At 38.9% G+C, this 18,856-nt stretch overlaps 2 protein-coding genes across 2 annotated transcripts; one reads left to right on the top strand and one right to left on the bottom strand.

Moving 5' to 3' along the window:
- Positions 1–342: 342 nt before the first annotated feature.
- On the bottom strand, positions 343–10,260 carry prox2 (prospero homeobox 2). The gene is made up of 5 exons (XM_067478822.1): positions 9,678–10,260; positions 6,107–7,553; positions 4,112–4,219; positions 2,552–2,746; positions 343–1,296 (listed from the first exon to the last, which is right to left on the bottom strand). The coding sequence occupies exons 1-5, from the start codon at positions 9,812–9,814 to the stop codon at positions 1,129–1,131; spliced, it is 2,055 nt and encodes a 684-aa protein (XP_067334923.1). The 5' UTR covers positions 9,815–10,260; the 3' UTR covers positions 343–1,128.
- Positions 10,261–10,404: 144 nt separating this feature from the next.
- dlst (dihydrolipoamide S-succinyltransferase) lies at positions 10,405–18,773 on the top strand. The gene is made up of 15 exons (XM_067478815.1): positions 10,405–10,561; positions 12,486–12,519; positions 12,629–12,668; positions 12,892–12,953; positions 13,061–13,135; positions 13,263–13,318; positions 13,458–13,566; positions 13,670–13,849; positions 14,022–14,107; positions 14,245–14,342; positions 16,375–16,505; positions 16,895–16,968; positions 17,073–17,156; positions 17,262–17,429; positions 18,074–18,773. The coding sequence occupies exons 1-15, from the start codon at positions 10,499–10,501 to the stop codon at positions 18,206–18,208; spliced, it is 1,395 nt and encodes a 464-aa protein (XP_067334916.1). The 5' UTR covers positions 10,405–10,498; the 3' UTR covers positions 18,209–18,773.
- The last annotated feature ends 83 nt before the right edge of the window (positions 18,774–18,856 follow it).

The following is an 18,856-nucleotide window of genomic DNA, read 5'->3' as shown; positions in this document are numbered from 1 at the left end:
TATTATTTATATTTTTTGACGTCACCAAACTTGCATGTGTGTGTGTGTGTGCAATCAGTGTGCTTGGACTGGATGCCTGGAAGAAAAAGTCAACGGGTGTGTGGAATTTTGCTTTGGTTGCACAATTGCGATATGAGGTCATTCTCGGGCATTAGTCATTAGGAGGGAATGCACTGTGGTTGTTTTTAAGAAATGGCAGTTGTCCGCATCCGCAGAAGCCACACAATGAATGCTTAGAAAGTTGACTTGAATTGGCCTCAGTGAACAATGTGAACAGCATAGTTTGGGGCACATTTAACAGCTGACTGCTGAACATGGATTAGAGGCACCTTAACGGTTTGGCATCGGGATGCGGTGTTTTCACGGGCAAGTTAAACATTTAGGACCAAAAATAAAGCATTTACCTTCTGGGTCTTGATTCTTAAAAAACATTTCCAATACATTAATTAACTATTGCCAAATAAAACCATAACAGACAAAATTTTACATTATAATTTAGTGCATCTTTAATTTTAATATTTATCCAGTACAATGTTTTTGACTAAAATATTTGAAAATGATTGTACTTTACATGACCTTAATGCCATCATAACTTTATACAGATAATAAATCTCATCACAGTCTCTTGCATTATTTTTACATGCAAATTCCGTCAAGCCAACAGTTTATACCATACAACACAATACAACAAAGAACGTCAGTGCATGAACATTTACACAACACACGGCTATGAAAAGGAATGAAAGTAAAAACTAATACTGAAGGGAATTGCAAAAAACTTGTTCAACTAATTAAAGCTACACTATGAATTTTTCAGTTTTGAAAACATTTTTACACACCTAAAAACTCAATAACTGCCTAAATTCATTGAGGCAACAAAGTAGTAAATACTCAACAAAGAATGAAGCACAAGAGCTTTGATATTTGTCAGTATTTGCTTTTTGGTAAAGGTAGTACACACAACTTAAGACTATAGATCCTAAAGTTTTAAAATGGTGTGCGTGTTTACAGATTTACAGATTTAATGATTATTTCAGCTTCTACATTTCATCTCACTAAAATTCACTACAAGAAATTGTAAACTAATACTGTCAAATTCCTTCACCTGTTTACTTCTCTTACTTCAGCCTATAAATAGGAGGATGTCTTAAACTCATCTGGGACGTCGCTGTCCAGTTTACAGATCACCTTGTATATGGCCTTTTTCCAAGAAGGGTCTGAATCTTTGGCTGCAGAAATTGCATTGTAAAACTCATGCAAGGTGATTTCAGCAACCTCCAGGAATCTGTCAGGAACCTGGAACAGAGGGAAAACGTAGAGATTTATAAGTGAAATTGGCACCATATTCGTTTTTTGTTAACCTGTTAATAAAAAAAGCACATGTTCTCAGGTTTCTCAAAGCCAAAATTACGTTTTTTCAAACGCTCAAACTGATAAAAGGGAGTTCATCTCTTTGTTCTTTTGACACATAATAAATTCAATGCTGCAATCATCAACTATAATTGAAGGCCTCTTGAACATAAACTAACTACAGCACTGCTGAGCTTTTCTCCTGGGGATTCTACCAAACAACAAAGCATGATTATGTATCCTACCATACATATATCGCAAGAAGCTAAAGATTAGAAACATTCAAATGTAAGATTAAAGATGGATATGTTGAGGGTGTGATTTGCGGGATTTGTCAGAACAATCCATAAAAAAATAAAAATAAATAAAGTCTAGACACAGGAGATGCTGGGAGAAAAACATCCTGTAGCTGTTTTTCCCATCCACTGGTCAGTTAGTGCAACACTTGTTGGCATAAGTTATTTTTCTTTCCCCCCATCTCCTGACACAAAAGCATCCCTGGGAAAGGAATGTCTTGGTCCCAAGGTAAAGAAAACGGTCTTGTCACTTTCCCACCACACGGCCTTCTCTCTCAGAATCCACAGCGTCTTTCTCAGCATTCCGCATCAGTAGCAATCTCGGTCTCGCTCAGGCGTACTGGTCCTCTAATCCTGAGTTGTTTTAGTGGGATTTTGCGGCTTCCTCTTCCCACAGTTTGATAAAGCATCACTCTGGAGTTTAGATAATGGCTGTAAAGGCTGGCCCAGCCACAGGTGCAGTGTGACACACAGGCCAGCACATGGACATACGTGACCACAGCCACATGGTGGAGGTCTAACCTACTTCAGCAAGTTCTGCTGAGGTTAAGATAGTGACTACAGTGTTTTAAGCAGCATAATAAAATCTGTTTCCCAGCAACTCCACAGCTCACTAATTAAGTTAATTCCTATATGTTTTTGCTGCTGTATGGGGATGTAATTCAGTTCTTGCTGGCAATTGCCCAGAAATTAGTCTTGCATGTGACACCCTGTAAAATGACAAATTTACACACTTAAATGGTTTATGGGTTAAAAAAAGATAATGTGTCACTTTGTGACCTTCAGGGTATCTGTTACAGAGTTTATAGACAAGACCTGCTGAAAAATAAATCAGCTAGAATCATCTAAATGCACACAATACAAAGTGCAACACAAAAGAGTAATGACTAATGAGTAACACTTACATGGAAGTCATTGGCTTTATTGTAGTGCATGTTCAGTGCCCGGAACAGATCTGAGTCTCTGCTAACTGTAATGTCTTTGACATCGCTGATGCCATCAACCATGGCCTGACGGGCAAACTTTTCCATCTGGATGTAGTAAAACTCCCTGAAGTTACTAAACCACTTGATCAGCTGAGAGGTGATGCAACGGTTGAACTAGAAAGGGAGAGAGAAAAAAGTACATGACTTTATCACATTCATAAGCTAAAGGTACCATTACACATCTAAAACCCCACACTGACAAGTACTTGAAGTCTCCATATAAGGATGAAATGACTTCCTAGCTTCAGAGTTGTGAGCCCCCTTGTAAAGAAGGCAAACAAAAACTGAGATCCATTTAAAATTAAATATTATCTCAGGCCTTTTCAGTGAAAAATCAAATATCTTTCTGATGATTTGTCATTTATAAAACCTGCCTGTAGTACCTGTAGGGCAAAATGCCACCTAATGGTCTGTCACTCTACGCAACATTAATTGCTCTGATCTTTTTCCCACCAATGTCCAGAGTGAAAAAACATCTGTCATGCCGCTGTATTTCTAAACTCAGTCTTGACATTAGTCTTGTTATTCTATCTCGTCATCCAGAAAGACAGAAAAAAATGCCCAAGGGCTGGGCAGGCATCAAAGACGCTTCTTCTCTCTGGTGTGGTGGGTGAGAAAGCGGCAGCGTAAGGACAGAAGGAAGCTTCCCTTTCATTGACTCAGGCTGATTGGATGGAATCAGACACTGGGATTAGTTGCTCTTTTGTTCAGTGCCACTTCCCACCACAGGATTGTAAGCAAGGAGGAGATGTTTGCAGGGCTGCAGCAACAGCATCCTCCCCCCTGACCCCCGGGGGTCAGAGCGGAGTGAGAGGCCCGCACTGGCTTAGAGACAAGCTTGGGGAGAAGATGGAAGAGAAAGACTTATGATGAAAGAGAAGAGGAAGGTGTTTGGAGAGAATTGGAGGTGAGGTAGGAGAGAAGGTATGAGTGGGAAGTCGTGTTATAAACACGAAAATACACAGGAGGAAAACAACGATAAATGGGATACATGAGAACAACAGGACACAGATAAGAAGACAAGCGAGGCATCAAAATGAGGAGATAGAAGAGGAGTCATGACATGAGACCCAGGCCAAAACGCACAGGATGTTGTGTTTAGGGCCAGCTCAACACCGCCTGGTTTCTGCCACACAAGTCTCTAATACCAACTCTGTGTTGACACTCAATAGCAATGCCTTTCCTACAGAGTCCTTTGTCACTCCATTTGCTGACTGGAGTGGCTTTTTTTAAAGAGAGAATGGCCCTGTATCTCCCACTGCCCCCAGGACATACTAGCAGCTCAGTGGCTTTGTTATTTAAACCCTCTGCTTTTTTTGTTTCTCTCCTCCAACACACTGCTGATTTTTCTGTCCCAATCACACACTCACAAGTAGATACAGCAGAGTTAAACACAGGGCAAACAACTTTGCATGGTGTTAAATAATAACACGTCAAACCTTTTTATTATATATAAAAGCACTGTACTATAAAAATTACCTTGACGTCTGGGAAGAAAGTTTTCAGCACATTGGAGCTGGGATAGCGGGTGTAGAAGAACATGAGTTTTGCCTTCTTCAGATGGCTCGGGGTGAGACCCTCCTGGATGTTCCCATTTATGTTAAGGCAAAAAAAAATGACAACGTAATATAACACACAGTATACAGTCTTGTGCAAAGTGATAGTAGACCAGAGTATTGTGTTGCCGGCAATCCTCAGCCAAATTGAATTTCACTAAAGAACAGCTTGGCATTAACCAGGGAGTCAATAATGACCCTAACATGTGCTTATTGGCAAAACAAAATTACGAATTAGATTAGGGATTTTTAATTAGAGATCGAAGCACTTCATGCCTGGCAGTTAAGACAGCTTGTTTTGAAATGTTTTGAAAAAGGAAGCTGATTTTTAGGACATAATTAAGTTGATTTAAAGACAACACATGGTACTATATTTATTTCCTTTTAAAAAAAACTATATGAGTATAATAAAAAGATCACAAAAATGTTACAAAATGTAAAAGCTACGTGTTCTATATAATTAAAATAATTGATTTTATTATGTACTACATAGAATGTAAAAGAATGTGAAAGAGCAATTCATTTAATATTTGTTCATCATATGTTACACCTTATATTTCCTATTTGGCAAACACTAATAAATGCATTTCCCCCTCTGGCAAAGAAGATGATCAGGAGCGTTTCCTCTGTAGTCCACCACCACGCCTTAGGTCATAATATTTCCTTATCAGGTCACCACACTATACATTTATTAGGGAACGCTGCCTTTGAAAAAAGGAAGTTGGAATCAAATATTGATGTAGTATTGTTCAAAGAGAAGCAGAGTTCTTTGCACTGTAGAAATAAAGTGAATCTGAGGCAGCACATAATATTTCTTTCTAATGGCCTGCAAAAAAACACAATTCCTCTGTGCCAATTTTAGAATAATTTTAGAACCATTTATTTTATAAATTGAGACAGCAAACATATTATGTATTTTTAATTTACTAAAGCAGAGAATGGTGAGATACAAATATTTTTTAAATCATGTTAGTTGTGGAAAACATCAACTATAGAATTTTTAAAATGTCATTTAAATTTTTTAAACAACGGTATATTTTTTACTGAATAGGACAACTTTTGCCAGAGTGATTTTCTTTGAGTTCCTACGAGACAAAAATACTGTTATCGTGCACTCTATTTCAATCATGTACATTCTGACAAAGGTATCCAACAACAAATGCTCAAGACAAGAGCTCAAGTGTTATGGTTGGGAAGCACTTGCGGTTTCCACCAGCACTCAGATGTGACCTTTTAGATGCACCCCTATCACTCTGATGATGGAGAAATAGATCCTGCACCTTTTCAAGTCTGAAAAAACGATGCTTCCTGAAACAGAAACTGATGCTTTCTCTGCCTTTGAAAAATTGGCTTTTGTTCCTGGCAATTCTTATCAAAGCCTTGTATTCCTTTTTATTTGTCTTTTTCTAGACTTAAAGTCATTACTCGGCTCAGATTAAAGAAGATGCTATAATTTTCTATGGGGTTAGTGAGATCAAAGAAAAAATTCTCCTTGAAGTTTGTTACTGGAACTGCCGGTGCTGCAATGAGCCTCAAACAACGATTGTTCAGTTGGAAGCGCTATAAATAAATATAAAGTAATATAGGGAGTTTGAGTAAAATAAAAGGAATATAAAGAATATAAATGATACAACCTGTTGTAATCTGAATATTTCAGAATGGCGATGTTTTAAAATCATGTTTTCGTGTAAATTTTGTTTGTGGATGTTGATTTTGTTAAGTCTATAATAAAAATATCATCAGTCATTTCATACAAGCTGGTTTATGTCTATGCTAAATCTAAATTTACATTTTACATCTAACTTAAATTTAAAATTTTTAGTTATCATTTTAGCTACCTTGTTCATTTAAAACACAATATGTGATTTATGCATCAATAAAAGACAAGAAAGCAAAGCCACTTTAAGCGAAAGGATATGTTGAGAGACATGTAGGGGTTTCGTTCAGCCATGCTCTGAAGTTCACCGCACTCGATCTTGACGTGAGGCAGACACAGGTTGTCGACCGTCACTGCCCCCAGGGCAGACGGACGAGGGTGGTGACTGAGGTGGCTGGATGTCACCTTGGACCTCATAGCGATCGTGTCCCAGGGCAGGTCCACTGAGTCTGGCGATGTCCTGTCCATTGACGGGGGCATGCAAGGCAGACCCCCAAAGTTGGAATGCGGCCCATACTTGAGAAGGTGTTCGAGGATCTGGCTGTCATGCAGAGGGGTGCTGTAATTGAACTGAAACGATGTCTGGTGCACAGGGTAAGGCCTCTTAACTGTTGGGGGGACTGAGCTCAGAGGGGGGACTGCTGGCTTGCGCACCACCAGTGACAGTGCTTCTGTCTGGTCCTGTGGAGTCTCAGAGTTTTCATAGTACTCCAAAGACTCGGGTTTCATTGAAGCCTCCTCAGCCTGAGGCTGTTCCTGTGTGGAACCACCCTGCATGCTCTTCCTGTCAGCACTCACACTTAACTGCATCTCTGGAGATGAGCACATGCGTGGCTGGGGGGAGAGGTCCACCCCTGTGGAAGACACCTTCTTGAACACCCTGTCCACACACTCATTAACAGCCCGGGTTAGCTCCTGCTTCAGGGTTTCCTGTAGGTTCTGACTATCTCTTTGGTGTACATAACCTGTTTCTTTCATTCGGTCCTTACACTCTGCAGCCACCCTGCTACTCGTTCTTTGAAAATCATCTTCAGTGATTATGCCGTAGGAGTTTGTGCTTTCTCCCGGGGTGTCATGAACAACAACATCTGTCTCATCTTTCTCAGCACGTTCAGGATCTTCCTGGTTGTAAACTTGAAGGAACTTTTCCTGGAGCTGATGCAAGAGCCTTTGCATGCTGTGGAGCTGCTCTTTCAACTTGTGACACTCCTCATCCTTGGTGCTGCAGTTATCACTATTGCTGCTTGTATGTGCTCTGCTCACTGGCCCTCCAACACTGTGATCCTGATGTTGAGGCAGCCTCTGTTTACGTTTGTTCTCCCTGTATGCTTCTCTCGCCTCCCGGGTGTCCTTGGCATCTGTGTCAGGCCTCTCACTGTCTCCATGATGCCTGCTGTTGGGAGAACCCACCATGACCCTGATGATGTTCTCCACTCTGGCCCTCTTGGCCTGCATGTGGTCAGATAGGGGATGCTCCCCCTCTGGGCTAGTGCCTGTAGAAATGTGACCCCTGGGAGAAGAAGCTTCAACCATGCTGTCTTTTGATGACACACTGCTCTGGTCTTCTTGGCAGGAGTCAGTGCCAGTGGTGCTGGAAAGATAGAAAGGGCTTTCGTCTAATGTCCTCTTGTTATGGATTGTCTTGCGGAGGAGTTGAGAGATGATGGATCCATTAGAGTATGAGGTCAGATGCTCGTCATACATGTTTCTTCTGAAGCAAGGCAACATGATGTCAGGTTTGTCATCATCTAGGCAGCTTTCACTGGAGTTGTGCATGTTTTGGTCGGGAAGACTGAGGTTCATGCTCACTGAGAAAAGTGTTTGGGGGTTATGTGAAATGGAGAAATCTGAAAAGACAAAAACAAAACACAAAGATTTGCATTTTAAGATTCAGATAAAAATGTGAACCCCCATATCCTTTATAAATCTAATGTGTAATTTTTTTTATTGCTTGTTGTCTTTGAATCCTTTTAAAGTGAAAAATACATTGTAATGTTTTTGTCCATTTGCCTTTGCTTTAAAAGTGGCTTTTAACCCTGGCATGTAATGCAGTAGCTCTTTAGCAAAGACGAAGTATATTAATGTATAATATAATTATGTTCATGTACAATATAAACACTGTTCCAGTGAAAAGTTAGAACACAGCTATATTGCTAAAAATGTATACATAGTAGACTAATAACGAAGAAACACATGAAATCATTTATTAAGCAAAGAAGTATAAACCTTATTTTATATTTCAAATAGCTCAGAACTCAATCGGGTTGTCTTGATCACAGCTTTGCACACTATTGTAAATATCTTAACCAGCTTTATGAGTTGTAATATCTATCAATTTTTCTTAGCATGTTTGAGGCGATCATAGTCTAAATTGCTCCAGAAGCACACCACTACAGCTTGTCTGTGATTAGTGGGACCATTATTTGTTTTTTTTAAAATGTCCATGACTCACAACACACCAACAGGCTATGTAAGGGCTATTTCACCAAAAAGGAGAGTGATGGCTTGCTGCATCAGGTGACCTGACCTCTTCAATTACCTGACCTAAATCCATCTGAGATTGTTGAGATTGAGATGTTTGGAATAAGTATGACCACAGAGGGAGGAAAAAGCAGCTAAATAATGGTCGGTATATGTAGAACTCCTTCAAGAGTGAGGGGTGTTTCAACACTATGCTAAGAATCTAAAACTCCGTACATTTTCTTTTGTTGCTACTACATATTTACATCATTTTGATTATGTATTAATCTAAAATTTACAATGTGTTTTTTTACAAGTACCGTACATACAACCTTCACAGATGATTTTGTTTTTAATGTTAAAATTACTGCAAATTACTGCAAAAATAACAAGCAAATGTAGTAATAATGTTGCATATCATAGAATCAAAACCTGCATACTCAGTTCTATTAGAAGGAAAAGTATAGAGAGTATATATTCTTCCATATCCTTGCATCTTTAGTATTTAATAATTGATATATAAGGAACAATTGTTATATGCACATGAAAAGGGAATTTCAGCTCTTGAAAGCTGTACCTCAAGCACAACTAACATGCCGTTGGCCAATTAATATTTCACAAGAAAAACTATTTTAAAGTTTTTGCCTTTGTTTTTTTGTTTGTTAACTGTTTTTATCTTAAGGAATGGGCAAGAAAATTTTCAGCAGTAAAAACAAATAGCTCAGATGTTTGTTTGTGTGGTCACTTGCTTCATTTTCTTTGAGTGAAATATTTTTAAAAAATTACATGTGCTACAATTCAAAATATTTAAGGTTTTAAAAAGGTCTCTGTAAATATGAGTACAGTCATTCAAGTTTTACTTTAAATTTCATGGATTCTATATTACATGGATTCTATATCGGAAATTTAACTATGACGTCCAACGTGTTTTATTCTATTGCTTTTTATGGATAAATAGTGAACTTGATGCCCACTACCCGCAAAAGCATAGAATATCAAATTTACTGATGACTTTTTATTTAAACTAAAACAAATGTATAAGTGAAACTAAATAACGCCAGGGTACACACTGGTATAAACACAAGTATTTAGATTTAGGGCATGAAACACATGTCTACTTCAGTCAATAAACTTTTAATAAACCAATTAAAAGCCCAACAAATGTGTGCGATCACTTGTCAGCGGCGTTATAAAAGCATGCGTAAGTGTCAAACATACCAATGAGTGCAGACCTTTCTCAGAAAAAAACACCTGACGGAAGAGCTAAGTTGTGAAACGCAGTGTTCTGTAGACATGCACTTTGTCACACTCACACAGAGCAGCAGTTTAACCACGGTTCACACATATCTGAGCGGCAATGACGGGACCTTACCTGTTGCGCTGGGACGTGCTGTGGAGGTGCCGGCCTGCGCAGACTGTGAGCTGCACAGTTGAAGTGCAGGAGAGTTGGCACGTCAAAAGGAGCCGGGGCGTGGCCACGTGAAAGCTCTGAGGTGGTCGTGGGCTCATTACCCACACAACCTAAATGTCAGGAGGAACACAATATTTGTAAGGTGGGTGACACGCAATTGGTGGTGTGCTTTAAACGTATAAACCTGAAGCACGAGACATAATGCTGGAACCAGTTATGCATTCATTTTTTATAACCCTGTAATTCTGGGATAATCTTTATGTAGAAATGGACAACAATAATTTGGTTTCCAGGTCGTAGGCTACATGCACACATAGACCCCCAGTATAGCTTTATTCAGTTCCTGTTCTCCAGTAGCCATCATCAATCACTTGGACACGCAACAAAACACTGCAAGATAAGTAAAAATATGGATAAGTTATAAAAATAAATTGAAAAAAATATCTTCTTCACGACATGTAGCATAAGGCTGGTTGTGTCCGTTACAAAGGTGATATAACTGCTGTTTTATGTACTCTGTTTTTTACAGTATCGTATCTTAGTTTGTGTCTTTCCGCAGACTGTAAAGATGGAATTTACTTTTTTGGGGTGAGGTCATTTCTCAGTGGTCACACTATGATGAGAGTTCAGACTAGACCAAAATGACCACCCCCCCTTACCCCTCCTAGTTAGACCACTTGGTTTATCCCACTGGACTTCCTCGGCTCTCGCGCTCGCTTGTGTAGCTCGTTGCTGTGACGGGAGTTTCCCTTCCGCTGGCAGGTTGCTGTCATACAGCCACCATGTTATCCCATTCCCGGTGTTTCGCAAGAAATTTTAGTCGTTCCCTCTCTGTCATCCGCCAGGTAGGCAAACAAGTAAATAAGTCGTTGTGGTTGCCACTAGCGACAGGACTTGTCGCTGCCTGTGGTTGTGGGTGATAGCATAGCTTCGGTCTGTTCAGCTCTGTCAGAGCTAGCATTAGCATTAACCTTCTCTCTGCTCTAGGCCAGGACAGGCCTAACATTGTAAGCCAAGGACAGTATGACACTTTTCACTCACGTCTGTGCAGCAGTCATTTCTAAACTTAAAAGCAGTTTCGTGTGTTTTGTTTTCGTATTTGACAAGATGTTCGATCTAAGCAAAAAGTACCGGTCAATGTTTAAGGATAACTCTAACCTATAAGTAGCAGAAACATGCTAACAATTCTAGGCTAAATGTATGGGTGGGTAGCTAGCTGCTTTTAGCAGTCATGCTGAGGTCATGAAATTTATGTGGGAAAATTGCGAGTTTTGCTAGATTAACGGACGTATTAGGTTATTGTGTTTATTCGCAGTGTATTTTATTGTAGTTGCTTACGCAACTAAGCAAAGTGAAATGTCATTAAAGTCCGAGTGTTAGCAATTGTGTAGTTGCTCTTTAAGATGAGATGGAGGACATAATTATAAATTCTGCATGCAACCACTGCTTGTCTTGGTTGCACACTATTGACAATATGTTAACCAAGTGCCCTACAATGATCTGTCATCTCAAAAGTTAATTGGTAGACTGTCTTGCTCTATTAATGCCTTTGAGACCATTAGGTTGTAGTGTTAAATTAGAGCTGGTGTATAGCAAATAGTAGAAATTCATGCTATGGTATGAACAACTCAAACAAGTAAAGCCAAACAACAGTTTAATATTGCTTTAAGACATGGAGGTTGATTATTGTGGACAGTTTGAAGTGGTTTAAAAGTCTTGAGTGTACTGCTTTGCAAAAATCATCAAACATTATTAAACAAAATTCACCAACCAAGCCCAAGGGTACATCTGAATTTATTAGCTTCAGAAATCACTACAAAACTTCACTATAAAACCTACATCAGTACTTATCAGAGCTCTAGTAGAAGATGTATTTTATCTGCTATATATGGGAGACAACTTTCAAGATTAAATTGCTGCAAGGAAACCACTACAAAGGGAGAATAATAGGAGAATTGCATTGACAAGGAATGGACCTAGACTACTGGAACTCTGTATTGTGGTCTGCAGTGTCTTTGTGAGACTGAGAAAGTGAAAATGTAGTATTTGATAGTATTGGGTTGCTTTGCCTCCGACACTTGATTTTCTTTTAGTTAAATTTACACTTAACCAGCATGGCTACTATAGTATTCTGCAGTGACATGACACATCATCCCATTTGGCTTGCACAGCATATTTGGGGACTCTTTGAAGACTGCTTCAAAACCTTTCAAGATTTTGATTTAATGAAGCTGGTTGAGAGAATCCAAACAATGTGTAAACCTGTTACCAAATCAAAATTTGGTTAAGATTCTTAAATTTAAAATGTACTCTGCCTTGTTTACTTCTTTGTTACTTGCTACATGATTCCATAGTTGTAATAGTAGGGACAAAGGAAAATAACTTTATAAAACGATGTTGCTAGACTCTTGTTATGTGTGTCCAGCACATAAATTAATAAAATCTTTACGTATTTACTAGATTAGTTTTAATGAAAACCCGCACCTGCCAGCTATAACCTACAAGATAAATTTGTTGTTATATCAAAGGTCGTTGCCTAGCACATTGAAATGGCCTTTGACCAACAACACTGGTTTCAACACTTGTTTCCTCTTGTTTTTTGTACAATCCCAACTGTCATTTATTATCACGACCAACATGCTAGTTGAATTTCATGTCCGTGTTACTCACTGTATGAGCACATATGTTATGGAAGTTTGCTTACCCTGTTAAACCTTGCATCACAAAAGATGGAGACACTTTCTAATACTGCACTGTGGCTTTTTACAGGGGAATAATGTGTTAGCCCGTCGTGCCACGGCAGGTACGTGTGTTTGCCGTTTAGGTACAAAGTCTTAAATCTCTATTGTTGCTTTTGAAAAATCTGGCTGCGAGAATTAATTAACATGCCTCTCTTGTCCTTTCTCCAACAGGCCTATCAGCTAACCATTCTTTCACTTTCAACAACAATGTGTAAGTACACACACACACACACAAAGTATTTATTGAATGTGCTGTCTTCGGTCACTCACCTATTACCTCAGATTTCCCAGCGTTGAAACCCAAACACTGCCATACATCAATTATCAGTGTGTCTGTCAGTCTCCAATTTAAATTATTTGCCACTGCATGCACACAAGCCAAATCATGGGCTGATCTAATGAATTAACTAATTAAAAATTTCTGTTACTTTCAGAAAAACTGATCCCCGCTCCAGCATCTTCCAAATCCAGTACTTCAGGACATCTGTAGCCCACAGTATGTTTAGCTTGCATGCCTTTCATTTTTATTCTGAATATACAGTAAAGCACATCTACGTTGTTTGGAGTGAACACATACATTTCCGTTGACTCTATATCCTCCAGGAGATGAAGTGGTCACAGTCAAGACCCCTGCGTTTGCAGAATCTGTCACAGAGGGTGATGTTAGGTGGGAGAAAGGTAACCTCTTTAATTAATAAACTCTCTTTTTTTTTTCTAACATAGACACAACACAAAAATTAAAACCAAACTTAAAGAAATTAGGCCATTTGTGTTTAGATGCTAAAAGGAAGTTATCTCCCTACAGCTGTTGGAGACACTGTCTCAGAGGATGAGGTGGTGTGCGAAATTGAGACTGATAAGGTAGAACAAATGCATGCATTCATTAGATTGGCACCAGCCAATTTATAAACGTATTTGGTATTTAGGAAATCTCCTGGAACATTTTCCTTTTTAAATTTGTGATCATTTTGACTTGTTTTCCTTTTGCCCCTGCTTTTAGACATCAGTGCAGGTTCCCTCTCCTGCTGCTGGAGTGATAGAGGAGCTCTTGGTCCCAGATGGCGGGAAGGTTGAGGGAGGAACTCCTCTCTTCAAGCTTAGAAAAGGAGGTCTGTAGCACTTGAGTTTCACTGAGAATGTAAAATATTATTGGCCAATGTTATTGAGATAATATCAGTATTATTCTAACTGTTCACATGCTGTATCTTTAAGCGGGTGCTCCTAAAGCTGCAGAATCCCTAAAAACTGAGACTCCGGCTGCTGCTGCCCCTCCGCCACCTTCTGCTGCCACACCTCCCCCTTCTCCACCTCTGCCCTCAGCTGGGGGCCCCATTCCCACCACTATGCCCCCTGTGCCACCTGTGCCAGCACATGCTATTGACACCAAACCAGGTTAGTTGCCATCAGACAGACGGTAGGTGTTATGTGAGAAGTGTTTAGCTTGAAAAGTGCACTCTTGACCTCCAGCTCTACATTAATAATCTTTTTGGCTCTCTGCAGTCATTGGCCTTTACCAGCTCCACTAAACTGATCTTTAGAAATACTAACTGCTACTTTGTCATAGTTTCAGCCATGAAGCCTACTGCTGCTCCAGCTGCGTCAGTGGGCCAAGCAGAGGGTGCAGCTAAAGCAGCGAGGACAGAGAGCAGGGTAAAGTGCATAAATTACCTCAACACACAAAAGCTGTTTTTTGGGGTTCTGCAAATGTTGAGATTTGTCAGATAAAAAGAGCTTTGAACTGTTTACTGAGACTGATATTTCTGATAGTTCCATTTTTATGTTTTTAGGTTAAGATGAACCGCATGAGGCTGAGAATTGCCCAGAGACTGAAGGAAGCCCAAAACACCTGCGCTATGTTGACTACATTTAATGAGGTCGACATGAGGTAGGAAACTCTAAATTGGTTGACCCACATTATTAAGCCCCCAATGCCATTTTTGATAATAAATGAAAAATATGCTCCATGCTACATTAACACATATAAATAGAAGACATTAAGGCAAAGAGAGTGTAGGAGTCCAAACCTTTTAAGATATTTATAAAGATGTAAGTTACCGTGCATTTTTAGACTATATCACTATTGTCATATTTTACACTGTTGTTGTGGTAATGTAATGAATGTGAGTACTTTTATCATTCACCTAAATCTCTCCTTATCAGAAGTTTGGTCTTGTATTGTGCCCATTGTTTCAGCCATCATGCTTGTTCTAAAAGTCCAGGTTCCTACCTCTGCACGCATATTGCAGTATGAAGGTTGCCACATGGCACAACTTTATTACGAGTGTAGCATACATACAATATTTACCGTATACATACCGCATGGATGTTACCAGTAAAAGTTTTAGAGACATTGTTTTTTCTTCATCTAGATATCTCTAGTGCATTTAGTTGTGTTTTGCCTAACCAGTACATAACCCTATTCAACTACTGTAGTAATCAGTGTTGAAGCAATGAACTGCTCGACTAAGTAAAAAATAAATTTATGGGCCATTTAAGACATGCCTCAGAAATTACTGACACATAACGGCTTAGATTAAAACCAATCTCCACCTGTACCTAGAATTCATGTAGTAGTCACATATTGTATGCACATATCTATCTCTAAACCTTTTAGGGAAGGCAGCATGACGAAGATCCTGCTGGGTTAATTTGCTGCAAAGAAACTACTACTGAGGGAGAGGAAAAGGGGAGTGATGGCACTGAATTGCTTAAAATACATCAAATATGTAAAATAAGACTCCTGGGTAGAATATAACATTTCAAACCATTTTCTTTGTTTTCACTTTTACTTGCTATCTATAAAATTCTTATACGTAGAAAATATTTACATAAAGAAAAACTAATCCAAACTTTCTACAGGCACTGTGTCCTGGTTTAAAGCCAAAACAACACTTGCACAAATGGTTATAGATTGGAATCTGCCCAATAACAAAAGCTTTTTGAAACGTGATATCCTCTTAAACACTGGAATGTAAATATTTGGTCATAATGCCATCTAAAACGAAGATAAGAATTGTTAAAACAAGTTTTATTAATTTACAAGGAAATGTTATTGTCTGCACTTGCCCCCTGTGCTGAAGAGGACACTTTGAGGATTTCTTTTACCCGCAAATGTGTGGTGTCAGCTTTCGGCTATTCAGGGTTTTCTGTGTATCCTAATTGGATTGACATTGACGGTCTGGAGGAAGACTTCCCAGGCTAGGGCTCATCTGGAGCCGAAGGAGGTAGTCGGAGCAGGAGGCCGGAGCATCTGGGGCCCACAGAGACCTGCGCTCTGAGTGGAGAGAGCTGCCTCAACCGATATGGGCTTTTATGACAGCCCAATAAGATTTACAGGCTCTAGAAAGTGAAGATTTTTATCGCTTCTTCTCTCCTTTCTCGGAGAGTCTGTGTCTTGGGAGGGGCTAATTGTGTTAGCGGAGAAACCCTAGAGCTTCAACAGGGTTAGAGACAGGAAAACAAACAATTAAAAAGAGAGATACAAGAGAAAAATGAGCGACGGTGAAACGATTAGCAGGCTGATTTCAATAGCTTTAATTTACCATAATCTGCAATAACATGGTTTCTTTTAAATTGAAAATTGTCAGGTTTGTTACCTCAGTGTTTCAACATGATTAGAAATTTTACAAACCATTTTGATGTTTTGGTATATTTGGTTATGTGGGTAATAACAAGAGTCACTGATTTTTATTGGCTTTTAAATAAACATCCTAAATGTTTTTTGCACATATGGCAGTAGAACAGTTAACAAACTTCAGTAATCTTTAAAAAATGGTTTCCAGATTACTCGCCTATAGAACTTCACTGAATCATACCCACAGCCAGATGAAGAACTTGAACAGAATTCATTTTTTATACATACACACCTACTCTACTTGAACTGTGCATTTTTGTCTATATTTCTTTATTTTTTTCAGCAACATCTCAGAAATGAGGAAGACCTACAAAGATGTCTTCTTAAAAAAACATAACATCAAGTTGGGCTTCATGTCTGCATTTGTGAAGGCTGCTGCCTACGCTCTGGCTGAACAACCTGCTGTCAATGCTGGTATAGATTTAACTCTAAAAGGCTGAAGAACCTTACCTTGTGGTATCTGTCTCTTTGAATGTTTTGTATCAAGTCAGTGCAAGTGTGTGTGGTGAAGAAAAAGATTGAAGTTTCAGTATCTTTCATAGTCAAACCACAAAACCGACACTAACTTATTTACTGCCCTAAGACCACCGTGACCTATTTAGATAGACCACAATGAAGCAGGGATGGTCTGTGTTGCTGGCTTTTAAAAATCCAAAATAGTATGTGGGTTTCACCTTCCTTTTTACTTGCATGTAACTGAAATGGTACGTGAGAAAAGGAAAATTATCTTCATAGCAAGTGAAGTGATTCTGAACAATTTTCAGACTTTATGTACAATATTTATGTTCTCATTGTGTTTTCAGTAATTGATGACACAACCAAAGAGATTGTGTACAGGGACTACGTTGACATCAGTGTGGCTGTGGCCACGCCAAAGGTAAGACAAGCCAGTTATGTTATAATGCCAAGTCTAAGTACTTTATAGTCCACTTATCTCTAATGTGAACGGCAGAAGATTCAGTCATCTGACTTCTCTCTCAGGGTCTGGTGGTTCCTGTAATCCGTAATGTTGAGGAAATGAATTTTGCAGACATTGAAAAAGCCATCAATTTGTTGGGAGAAAAGGTAACTTTTTATGTAACCCATTAATGTTGAGGGGTTTTTTTTATTTATTTATTTTTTTTTAATTGTCTTGCCTGTCATATTAATTGTGGACATGGACTCTTACAGGCCCGTAAGAATGAGTTAGCTGTTGAGGACATGGATGGAGGAACTTTCACCATCAGCAATGGCGGCGTGTTTGGGTCCATGTTCGGCACACCTATAATCAACCCACCACAGTCTGCCATTTTAGGCATGCATGGCATCTTTGACAGGCCTGTTGCACTTGGTGGCAAGGTTTGTTTCCTTGTTATTACGTAAGACAGTTGTTTTTAAATGGTGAATGGTCTGCCGTAATAGCGCTTTACATAGCGTCTCATTTAGCTGTGTACACAATACAGCCGCCCCCACGGAATAGCACTAGAATAATCGCATTAGAAAATGATAAAAATTAGTATGAATTGAGCAATAACACACTAGTAGATCAAATAATAATTTATGAATGTTTTTTGATTAAAAAGATTAAATTGCTATATATTTCCCTAAGTAAGAACTAGGAATTACCTGTAATTGATATTGCAGCTTTGTTTGTAAGAAAATATCCAATTTTCACCAGTAGTTGCAATTGCTCATACATGTGCTGGCTCTATTTGATTCTAATATACTTTGATATTCAGCAGCCTTTGAACCGTTTTTTTTTTTTTTTTTTTTTTTTTTCACGCTTTTTTGTTTGGCTTTAATGGCAAATATTCTGGAGTGCAAGCTGCCCATATCATGGAAGAATACTATAATCTTTTTTTTTGATCAGTGTTCATTTTCGCTTGGTTTAGTCCAGGTAGATTTATTGATTGAGTGAAGCAAGCAACAAACCATCACAGGGAAAGAGGGGGAACCAGTTTGTTGTATTAAAATTTGGTTTCAGTAATTTTTGTTTTGTTTAGGTGGAAATCCGTCCCATGATGTATGTTGCCCTGACATACGATCATCGTCTGATTGATGGAAGAGAGGCTGTCACTTTCCTGCGCAAGATCAAGTCAGTGGTGGAGGACCCCAGAGTGATGCTCCTTGACATGTGAACCCTTGTGTACTCCTGGCCCAACCCAACTACCCTGTACAAACAGTGGCCGTGCTTACCTGGTGAACATTACTATAACTGCAGTTGATATATTGTCATATTGGTTAACTAGGGGGGGAAAAGGCCAACATTTGGGCTGTGTAATGGATATCAGTTAAGCTGGCTGTGATGAAAAAGGTTGGTGCTGTTGTGAAAAATTGTCAGGGTCAAGGGGTTTCTGTGGTGCTGGTCTGTATATGGAAAAAGGAAATTCTACTTGAGCTTGAGCGACATGTCATTTTCTACCCGCAACTGAAAAGTTTAAACTTATTGGGAGATGAGTGACAAATATAGAATTAAAGTGCATAGTACCATTTCATTATTCTGGCTTAGAGAAGAACAATGAGCACATATTGGGCTGGAAACCAAGAAACACTATGTTCTAAAATGTCCAAAGTAAGGAAATCCTCTCAGAAGTTATGCCATCTGTTTTAAATTTAAAAAAAAAAGCAAGCATTTCTTTATCCTGTGTAAGAAAGACTATTTAAGAGAGTTTTAAACAATAAAATCTGCATTACTCAACTGTAGTTTTTGTTTTGAATTGTTTAAATATAATCTCATTGATTTTTTGTGTGGCTACATTTACAAAAGAAAAAACCCAGGCTATTGA

This window comes from Channa argus, chromosome 16, assembly GCF_033026475.1.
Source record: "Channa argus isolate prfri chromosome 16, Channa argus male v1.0, whole genome shotgun sequence".
Lineage (NCBI taxonomy): Eukaryota > Metazoa > Chordata > Actinopteri > Anabantiformes > Channidae > Channa > Channa argus.
Note: the sequence above shows the minus strand (reverse complement) of the source record. Positions and strands in the feature narration are given on the sequence as shown.

Excerpts from the sequence above, each read along its gene's own strand:
- prox2 (XM_067478822.1), bottom strand. The coding sequence starts at position 9,814 with ATGAGCCCACGACCACCTCAGAGCTTTCACGTGGCCACGCCCCGGCTC. Across the intron at positions 7,554-9,677 it reads AGCACGTCCCAGCGCAACAG|AAACATGTATGACGAGCATC; the intron begins GTAAGGTCCCGT and ends TTGCTTCAGAAG. Across the intron at positions 4,220-6,106 it reads ACCCCTACATGTCTCTCAAC|ATCCAGGAGGGTCTCACCCC; the intron begins ATATCCTTTCGC and ends ATAAATGGGAAC.
- dlst (XM_067478815.1), top strand. The coding sequence starts at position 10,499 with ATGTTATCCCATTCCCGGTGTTTCGCAAGAAATTTTAGTCGTTCCCTC. Across the intron at positions 10,562-12,485 it reads CCCTCTCTGTCATCCGCCAG|GGGAATAATGTGTTAGCCCG; the intron begins GTAGGCAAACAA and ends GGCTTTTTACAG. Across the intron at positions 13,319-13,457 it reads GCGAAATTGAGACTGATAAG|ACATCAGTGCAGGTTCCCTC; the intron begins GTAGAACAAATG and ends CCCTGCTTTTAG.